Genomic DNA, 10,703 nt, shown 5'->3' with positions numbered 1-10,703 from the left:
TGGAGTCTGGCAGCTAGACTATGTCAGTACTACATGGCTCCTCAAACGAAGCAAGTATTTATCTAAGATGTGAAAACGGTGAAGTGAATGAATATATCTAAAAACTGGAATCACCTTCCAACTTGTTGATGGTTGCTTCATAACCAAACATACCCAGTGGGTCTACCCACTCACATGGCTACAAATCTATTAATGGCAAAAAAGTAGTGGGTGGGTAGGGGGGCAGCTACATTTAGTTCTACCACTGAGGGCATCGCCTACAGCAAAGAGGGGGAAGTCACAAAAATGGCTGATTGTCACCGCGGCTGGCAGGGAGCAGGACACTGTGGGACAGTGACGCGAACAGAGCGCATTGACATTTGTGTAGCAGGCAGCTAAAGAGCGCCGCCCCAGGACAGCTGCAGCACACACTGGGAGTTGACACAACCACGGACGGCCAGACATTGAAGGACCGAGCGGACGCACAGCGCTGATTGGAAAAAGCCCTGATTTACTGGGTTAGCATTAACGCGCAGTGAGCATGATGTTTACTTTCAGTCATTATTTTAATTCCTATCATTTATTAGTGTCTCTGTCTACTCCTTTGGCATTCAACCATTTTGGTATGGAATAATTCAACACGTGTGACTGGCAGACAAAAGTAAACAAATTATGTAAACATTTTATTGCTTTACCAGACAGCAAGCACCACTGATTACCTGCTTAGAGAGAAGACGGTAGGGCCTATTAAATACATTTCACAGTCAAACTGAGGAGAAATTGTGTTTTTATGATAGTTGAACATATCCCTGTTATATCTTTCGATTATGAATCGATATGTCTAAAATATGTGACATGCAAAATATGCTTGATTTCAGATAAGCCTAAACATTGCAATAGTCAATTTAATTGAGTTATTGGAGAATACTTGACCTAATTGTTTCTCATGGTGCATTGAGATCTGGGTTTTGTAACCTAACATCAACCTGTGCACAAGAGGTAAGTGGTTGTTCTCATCTAAGACCTCAATATCAAACACATACCAACATCCTCAGCTTTCAGAGTTGGTCTAGACCATTGATATACCCATAGTTTATATCAGGGGAGTTTGGTGGAGGTAGAAGTCGGAGGATGGGCTTATTGTAATGCATGGAATGGAATGAGGAATGGTGTCATACACATGCATTACAATGAGCCTGTCCTCCGATTTCTACCTTCACCAGTCTCCACTGATAAACAGTAAGATCCAGACATACACTATCGTTTGAATTAAATATCTTTATTAGAACTAAAACTAACATCAATCAAAAGTGGTCTTTCTCCAGCACCTACAGTACAATGGACCATAGTGGATCCGAAATGTATACCTGTAAGGAAGTTAAGACACTGGATGATAACTTTCAACTTTATTTGTAGAGCACCTTTCATGCATTGTTTGCAGCTTTGGGCTTCATAGTAAAGCACACAGAAAGTATAACAAATACAGAAGCCAAAAGAGCAAAACATCAAATGCCTGCAGTACCCTACATATAAATTAAGGAAATGTTGATTAGTCTACAAGAAAAACAGAAGAACAAAGTGGAAGGATGGAAACAATCCAATGGTTAACCAATGTTTGTTTTGCAATGTAAGTCTAGTACAGCCTCTCCTCTACAGAAATAGTGAGCTCGACAATCCATCATGGAACAAGACAGCTGTGAGGTGTCTTTGGCCAGTGAGTGTACGTCATATGGGCATAGCAAGATATTAAGCAAGAAATTTCACGTCATTCCAGACTGTTAGATGAATGGGCCTGTTATTAGTCGGACATAGCACATTATCAAGCAATTAGTGTTGTAATGTACTAAGCTGGCTATCCATTGTAATGCTCATGATAATATCTTAATGAATTACATGAAATCATTATCACCATGAAGGGAGCGTGAATCACTGGTGTTAATGTGTAAATAATGGCTGTTTGTCAGCTGTGTGTGTGTGTGTGTGTGTGTGTGTGTGTGGTCTAGTCTCCATCCAATTCCTTAACAATGAATCTGCCAAGACGGTCTCTGAGGAAGCTGACATTGTTACAGCTGCAGAGACACACCTGCACACTGTCTATGACAGAAGACAAGAGGGCGAGGAAGATGGAGGGAGGGACTAGAAGAGGCGAACGACAAGAGGTGGGGTGAGGAGAGGAGAGGTATAAGGAGAGGAAGAGATAATTAGTCGTAGGGAGGAAAGGAGAGAAAAGCCCAAAGCAATAGGCTCCTTGTTGATGGAGAGACAAAGCAAACCGTTTTAGTTGTGATTGAAATAAGGATCATGTCACCTGGGGAGGCTGGTGGAGGTAGAAATTGGAGGACAGGCTCATTGTAATGCATTGTTGGGCTTTTCTCCCCCTCTATGCACTACAACTAATTATCACGTCCTCTCCTGTAGTCGTACCCCTTCTACTCCTGATGTAATCTTTCACTGTAATGTCCCCGTCTCAACCGCATAGCAGAGGCTCCTTACATCTCGATGTCCCCCTCTCTACCTCATTCTTAGATATTTACTCTCTCCCTCTCCTTCATGAAGAGCCAATGTCCCCCAGTGTAAGCAGTATGGCACCATCTACTGGACCAAATTAATTCTCGCTATGGATATTTCGACTGCTTTTAACATTCAGGCACAGGCTGATGATGATTTAATGACTTAAAAATTAACGATTTAAAAGCTCTACATAGTTAAACATCTAGATACACTACCTGATTAAGTATTTTCAAGAGATAAGAGTACTAGATGTGTGTGTACAAGATTAAATAAAGAGACATGGAATCTAGACATGAATATGCATAACATCCTTAAATAACATTTATTAAAACATTAAACATATAAACATTTAAAAAAATACATACAATTTCTATTAAGAAACGGGGAAATCTCATTAAGATATACCAATATGCAGCTCCACTAGTCGCCCTTTGAGATTTTTCTTTTTGTTCTTCTGTTGACATCCAATAACTGGCATCACTTGATTGTCCATGAAAATAATACAGCGCAGACCACAACATCTGGAGAAGTGAGTGGCGTATTGGTATATCAGCTTATCGCATTGTGTGATATTTCGGCCACACAATCGATAACATGCTACCATTCCATGTCTGGAACATGCCCATGGTCTTTGTTTGAGGAGAGGGGCGGTGGGGGCTGTGCAATGCACTAAAAATTAATTGAATAAAACTCCAATAAAATCCTTTAAAATCATTGTTTACAAGGTGCATGGTTTGGGTATGGCTAGTCCTCCGCTGGGCTCTGCCGGGCCGGCATGATCCTGGCTAGACCTCACAGGCGCCTTATGTTCCTCTTGCTCCGAGAGCTGCCAATGAGTAGAGGTGTTCTGGAGGTGGTGGGCCTCCGGGGGGTGACTGTATGGCATGCCAAGGAGCCGTGGAAGGGGCCGTGGCACTGGGTGCAGAAGTCGAATGCACAGCTGAGGCGGGTACAGGTGGCTCTTTGGGACATTGCACTGTGCTTGGCGGGGGAGCCACAACGGCCGCACCGCTTCAGAGACTCATGAGTCTTCAGACAGCTGGCGGCCTGGAGGGGGAAAAACAGTATAAGCCCACTGAGCTTAACAAAATACAGGTATGCTGACACTATAAAAGGTTTTCGTGGGAATGGGGTGCTGGTCTGGGTACATGCTGTAGGTACTGAGCCTTCCACAAAACAAGGAGAAGACTGCTATACCCAAAAACAGGCCACAATAACATTGTTCCAGTCCACTTTTTTGGTGGATGGCTCAATACCCACTAAGCATAACTCACTGTAAGGACCACTATAGCAGCAACAACGTCAGAGTGAAACAATAACTCATTGTGGGTCATTATAGACGGGACAGGAGGCTCACCTGTTGGTACTCTCTGAAGTGTGTTGGCCGGGAGCAGTGAGGCTGTGGTGACTGTGTGCTGTCTCTCTGGGAGGGCATCCTCTTGGCTGACCTCAGACTGGAGGCTACACTCTGCATACACGAGAGCACCACCCGGCTGAGGGTCTGGTCCCGTGTCAGAGCACAAACAGGGGAGTTCTCAACTCCTGGAGGTATCGAGTCCTACGATAAGAAAAGGTAATTGTTTACTATACAGCACAATATTCCTGCAGTTGATTAAGGCGGACGTACTCATAAGCGCCTTGGTTATACATAGATGAATGTACTAATCCCCATGCCATCAGGATCATCAACGATGACCCCACCAGTGCCCCCCTCAAGTCACTCACACACCCACTGACATCATAACACATATGCACACACATAATTATCCATTGCAGACTCATCCTCCACTGTAATTATCTGTACTGTCAACCTGCCATTGTATACTGCTATTCCATTGCGTACATTGCTTCACCGCTGTATATTTTTTATTACTTCTATTTTATTTTATTCTATTTTAAAACCTATTGTTGCACTACTCTGTGGCACTGTCACTTTTGCATTTCACTGTGTATGCACGTGACAAATAAAGAATCTTGAATGCTAATAAAGAATTACTAATAAATGCCACTAAGGGGATAAGGAACATTGGGAGCCTTCCCTGCATTGTCAGCTACAATGTCAGACTATACACCATGTCTGTAGTGGTGTGGTTTAACAACCAACATCTGATGCTCTAAAGGAGAAAAGCTATTCACGCGTCAACTCTCATACCCTGAGTCTCTGCTCAGCCTGCTGGCATCTGTGGACTGAAGATGTGTCTTGGCAGATGATCTCACGCCACGTCTTGCTCACTTTCTTACAGCTGTGAAGAGAAAAACAACAATGAATACATGAGAAGAGGGTGATTAGGGGCGTAAACATGTTGTGGGAGAAACATCACCATTGGCAATTGTCATTATAGGTCAATAAAGTGCATTCTTGCATCTCACAGCAAACCAATGTCCCCATCTGGGACCATAAAGTTCTACTACTATTACTATACTTACTTCATCAAGTCCATATCTTCGAGCAGACCTAGTATCTGTGTGAGGATGTGTCTCATGCCTCTCTTGATAAGTGCTTGCAGGACATCCACACCATCCAGGCCTATGCTTCCTCCAATCACTCTGTCCAGGTCGAAGTCCCTCGCTATCCTACTGATGACTGTCCAGTCATAGGTCTGGGTCCTCTTGAAGCTCTTGGTGAGCTCAGCACACACAGCATGCTCGAACTTCAGTATGGGGAGTATTGAGACAGAACAGTTGGTTGTGCCGTGATTATTAATAGCGGCAGGGCTAGATGAGTATACAACTTGCCCTGGGGATTTCCCTAATTGCTCTTCAATGTTGTCCTTGTGGTCCTCTTGTTCTATTATCTGGCTGTTCTGTAATGACAAGTAGCCGCTGTCCTCCAATGCTTCACAGCCCTGTGTCACCTCCTCTAGAGTTCTGTCATGATTCCTGTCTTTATTCTTGTTCTCTTTGTTGTGTACACCCTTTACATCGTCATCGACAGGAAAGATGGCCTTGACCACATTTGGAGAATACTGTGGTTTGACCAGGAAGTTGACACATCCCTTGAGTGGGGAGGTTTTTAGGACTGGCTCCTTGAACTCAGCTGCGACACGTCTCTCCCCCTTGCATGGACTCCGGGCCTCCTCGTAGTTGGACGGACACTTCATTTTGGTTTAAGTCATAAATTGGAGCTACAGCCCCGAGAAGAATAAAAAAAAACAATATATTAGTACATTCAAATGTCATAATTAAAACGCGCCAAATTAATGCATGCCAAACACAGTACTCCCGCTGGTGTAAAATGTCAAACCAGAATGGTTTGGCTAACTGACACGCATTTATTACTCAGGGTTTTCAGACGGGTGGATTGGAAAAGTTGAAAAAAAAATGTTGTTTTAACATAGGATTTACAGACATGTTATCCCCTAGATAACAAAAGTCTCCCTCCAAATTGCGCTCCCTCCATGAGCTAGCCACATTGCATGTTGTTATCTCATAAAATTGCTAGGAAAACCCTACATATATATATATATACATACATATGAAGAATAGCCTATAATGGCTATAGGTGTTGCAGGATTGCACAAATATGCATGCAAAGTAGTTAGTTAGTTTCTTCATGCAAAACAAGGCCAGGGCTGACAGTTCTCCCAATTCAGTTGCTACTAGCCAACGCTAACTTTTTTAGCCAATTTTACGCGCGCAACATTGGATTTCCACTTGTTTTTAACACAATGAAAATGTTATGAATGTATTGCAAAATTGATAGGAGAACGCTATATGCAAGTATCTTTATACCTAATTGTCAAATGCTACAGGTAGCCAAATGTATCACAGAAACAAGCACGGAAACCTGCCAGTGACATAGAAAGCAAGCAATCGGTATCAAACAAAACGCGCTAGCTTAGCTCTTCAACTAGCCAAGTAGTTGCATAGAAGTCATTGGAACTAGATACAAGTTTGCTTTGTATGCTTCAAACGAAAGTATTTCATACCTTGTGACTTCCAAAATGTTTTCTTGATTCACTTCTGTTTCTCCGACGGTGTTTAACTTTGTTATATTAGCAATATGCGGTTCCTCTATACAAACGTCTTCTGACCTGTCTTCATACTTGAATGCGGAAAATCTAAAATGCGCCAGTAGATATTCGAATTTCGTGTACAAAAGGCGCAAACCAATAAGGGCAAAACGGGGCAGTTACCTTTAAATCTGCGACCAATTGGAGAAGAGGACCACTGAAGTTGACGTCCAGGCGCCAGAGCGCAGGTCACGTAAGCCCGCTGCTTTTTCCCCCCAGAATTGAACAAAGCTACAGAAAGACCACTTTGGCTACAGTGGTCATGTAATAACTTAGCAACAATTGTGGAATACTGTATTTAAAAACCCAGGCACAGATACTTAAGTAACTAATTAATTACCCAGTCTGAGTTTTAGTCCAAACACAGACAGTATAATGATAATAAAATATCTTCCAATAAATAATCTGAGAAACAGAACATCCAATATAAGGGACTGAATACTTGCCGTCACTAATGCAATAATGAAATGTAGTGAAGATGAGAGTATGACTTGATTCTCTGCAAAAACAGTAGTACAGTATTTGTAGGTACTACAGCCTACAGGAAAAACTATCTGAGAACCAGAGTATGCATGAGGGCTAGCAATTCACACCCATGGGTGGGTAGTGGGTAATGATCTTGCAAAATACAACTTTACACCTCAAAGCTTTAATGTGAATCACTGGCCTATAAGCATTAGTTAGTTAGTCATTTTCTCCAAGAATGTCCATGAGAGTCTCTTGGTTGGAAAATTCCTGGAGGGAAGCATTCATCTCCTCCAGAAGATCTTCTCCCACAAAGAATTCTCTGACATCATGCACTGTTTTCCCAATCCGGTGATCTGTGATCCGGTCCTGGGGAAAGTTATACGTCCTGATTTTCTCAGATCTACCTTTGGTGCCAATCTGAAAAAAAGAAAGGATCAAAGACTGAAATAGTGAACACAAAAAATTATGTCACAAATCGACTGTCAGGTGACCAGAATATCATAGCCAATACTACTTTGAATTTTTGCCCATTTGCTAAAATATTTCCTCTCTTTTGGTTAGCTGTACAAGTATACTTTGACACACAGAAAACGTGTTTCAAAGTGTACACTTCTTTAAACTACCTGGACTTTGCGTTCAAAGTATCGTTTGCTGGTCTCCTCCTCCAACCTCATGCTATAGAGCTTGGCCCGCAGAAACTTCATGGCCTTCTCCTTGTTCTTCAGTTGGGACCTTTCCTGCTGGCACTCTGCAACCACACCTTGAATACAAACACAGAGATGGAGACACCATTCAGGTGGTGAAACTCAAAAGCGGCTTCCTACTGTTAGTAGTGGCAATGAGTGAGTCATGAGAAATGGAGAGTATCATGAGAAATGGAGAGTATCATAATCCTCAACCTGATAACTGTACATGGATGACCGTCATTATATTGTCAGATTACCTGTGGGCAAATGGAGGATTCTCACTGCACTGTCAGTGGTGTTGACATGCTGGCCTCCTGCTCCACTCGCTCTCTTGGTCTCAATCCTCAGGTCTTTGGCATTGATGGTAAAAGAGATCTGAGGAGGAAATAAGAGAGTAAACACATTGTATAGGAAACCTGCTATGTATTGCTCAATAGCAGTGTTACCTGATCTGTTCCACTTAGTCTGAGAACCCCAGTCATTGCACTTTTGTGTTCTAGCCCACCACTGTCACACATGACTCAACTAACTAGTTAACTAACCAAAGGCTTAATGATTAGTTGAATCAGGTGTGCTAGTACTGAGATATGAGGTATGTATATTGTGTTATATATTTATCTAATCCGATTGCCACTTAAAGTACCCCCGTAAGAAAAATATAGTTATTCTGTTGTGTTGTATTCAAATCTGTTCTATTCTGTTCTATAGAGCCCACACTCCCCAGTAGAAGAGAAATCTCACCTCTGTTGGCTGCGGCAGCACTGCCACGGTCATGGTGCTTGTGTGCATGCGGCCCTGTTTCTCAGTCTTGGGGATTCTCTGTACGCGATGCACACCTGACTCAAACTTCATCCTCTTGTAGCTCTGTGGACCACTCATGCTGGCTGAGGCATGCCGTAGTCCACCTACAGACAGAACTTACATTCATACATACATCTTTTGTAATGGAGATTTCTAATCTAAATTATATCACCTATATAAATAAAGGAAATGTTTCCAACATAAAAAGCTACAAAGGGGCATGATGGGACATGAACAGTTTTCTGACCCTATGATTGGACCGGGAAAAACTCTGGTCCCCACTGATAAAACAATGAAAGAACACGGACAAACCTATTTCACTTTTCATGTACTCAAGGATGTCGAAGCCCCAGCCCTGGTGCGCTGCAAAACTGTGGTACATGTCAAACACTTCGGCGGTGAAAAGCATCGCCTCTTGACCTCCTATTCCAGCGGTGACCTCCAGGACCAGGTCATTCTCGTCGGCCTCCTCCTCAGGGATCAACAGGCCCAGGATCTGAAGGGTCACAGAGGAGCGGGAAGAAGGGGATATGTTATGAAGGCTCAATACTACACTCTTTCTGTAGAGACCTATGTCTTTTATACTGATAGGTATACCGGTATTGTGAAGTATATTGTTTACTGTATAAACTATATTGTTTGGGTATACATCCATTGTATGTGTCTGGTGGGGGTTGAGAGCAGGGCATAAGACATATTTCCTATAACTGATGGACAAGTTATATTGAATAATAATGTATTGTGTTAGCCACTTTAAATAGTCTTATGCCAATCATTATGATTAAACCTGTAATGAAAATGTGGTTCTTACGTCTACAATGCATGTTCTGTTGGATGTAAGTCATGTTCATTTAGTTCGGTGTATCATGTAAACAGAGTTAGGCCCTACACTATACCTTTTGTCTAAGATCCTGAATGTCTTTCTGACAGGCCTCCCTCTCAGTGTGTGCCAGTTCACGCATGTCTGGGTCCTCATCTGAAAAGGGAAGAAACAATCTTGCTTAATTTGAATTACATGGTAAACTCGCAAGCTGAAGGTCTGGGATATATTGACCATGAGATGCCCCATGCCTTGCATTCATATTACATTGGATGGAATGTCAAGATCACACATTAGCCTAATGTGTGATCTTGACATTCCATCAACTGTAATATGAATATTGATTAGGTTAGGTCTCTTACCTTTCAGTAACGTTTCAGTATCAGCATATTCCTGTTGTTTGGTCTCCAGCTCCCTGATGCTCTGGATCAAAGGGGCCAATACAGACACTCTTGTCCTCTTTACTTTCAGCTCCTCCTCACCATCATGTTGTCCCTCGGTCATGTTGACAATTTTTAGACAATCACTGTACTCGGTCTCCATCTTCTTCAAGTAATCCTGCAGTAATCCCTTGGAAAATATTTCCTCCACAGAGAGTAACTTCGTCACCATCAATGACTGCGTTGCATGCAAAGTTCGGATGTTTTGGCCATGTTTCAGTGAACATGTATTTAATCTACCGCACAGAACAGCTCTGTAACTTCTTGGAAACAAGCCAGAGGACCATTTCTGACAGGAGGGCATCAGGAACCGACCACAAACGTTCCCAAAGTGCATGTTGACAGCTCCTCCACAAGTCATCAACAACGTCTTGCATATAAGGCTCATAGCTAATAACTGTTTAATTACTCTATAATTAATAGTGCGCGTTCTGGAGCTAGGCTCCTGCCTAAATAGCTAACTAGCTAGCTAACTAACAACAAGACTATGCAGCAACAGCTATGCATGGACTATTGAATAGACATTGTTGTTTCTTTATCGTATGTCGTTATATCGACCATGACGACAACATTTCCATTCATTAAGCTACTCAATTTAGTTTTACAGAGGTTTTATATTGACCACCAAAACGTTAATCACCAAAATGCCTCTCATGGGCGCTGACATGTTGATTCTTTTCACACATGCGCATTTGCGTACAGCTGTCATTCACAAATACCGTAAATATTGAAATAATATATGCCATTTAGCTGACGCTTTTATCCAAAGCGACTTACATTGCAGTGAGTGCATACATTTCAGTATATATGGTCCCAACGGGAATCAAACCCACAACCTAAGCGTTGTTAGCGCCATGCTCTACCGACTGAGCCACAGAGGACCACATAAATATCTTATTATTACTGTACCGTAAATACATGTTTTACTTTTTATTTTTATCCAAAGGGATTTACAACAAGTACATTTGTCTAAAGTAAGTGAATC

The 10,703-nt window shown here is 42.2% G+C and overlaps 2 protein-coding genes across 2 annotated transcripts; both read right to left on the bottom strand.

Annotated features, from left to right (window-relative positions):
* Positions 1-2,877: 2,877 nt before the first annotated feature.
* Positions 2,878-6,506, bottom strand: fbxo5 (F-box protein 5). The gene is made up of 5 exons (XM_083695365.1): positions 6,420-6,506; positions 4,918-5,615; positions 4,643-4,733; positions 3,848-4,048; positions 2,878-3,537 (listed from the first exon to the last, which is right to left on the bottom strand). Exons 2-5 carry the CDS (start codon positions 5,589-5,591, stop codon positions 3,283-3,285), a joined length of 1,221 nt encoding a protein of 406 aa, XP_083551491.1. The 5' UTR covers positions 5,592-5,615; positions 6,420-6,506; the 3' UTR covers positions 2,878-3,282.
* Positions 6,507-7,089: 583 nt separating this feature from the next.
* mtrf1l (mitochondrial translational release factor 1-like) lies at positions 7,090-10,358 on the bottom strand. Its single transcript, XM_083695364.1, has 7 exons — positions 9,641-10,358; positions 9,355-9,434; positions 8,771-8,954; positions 8,399-8,562; positions 7,915-8,032; positions 7,595-7,731; positions 7,090-7,388 (listed from the first exon to the last, which is right to left on the bottom strand). Exons 1-7 carry the CDS (start codon positions 10,104-10,106, stop codon positions 7,188-7,190), a joined length of 1,350 nt encoding a protein of 449 aa, XP_083551490.1. The 5' UTR covers positions 10,107-10,358; the 3' UTR covers positions 7,090-7,187.
* Positions 10,359-10,703: the final 345 nt, after the last annotated feature.

The sequence above is a fragment of the Argentina silus genome (assembly GCF_951799395.1).
Source record: "Argentina silus genome assembly, chromosome: X".
Lineage (NCBI taxonomy): Eukaryota > Metazoa > Chordata > Actinopteri > Argentiniformes > Argentinidae > Argentina > Argentina silus.
Note: the sequence above shows the minus strand (reverse complement) of the source record. Positions and strands in the feature narration are given on the sequence as shown.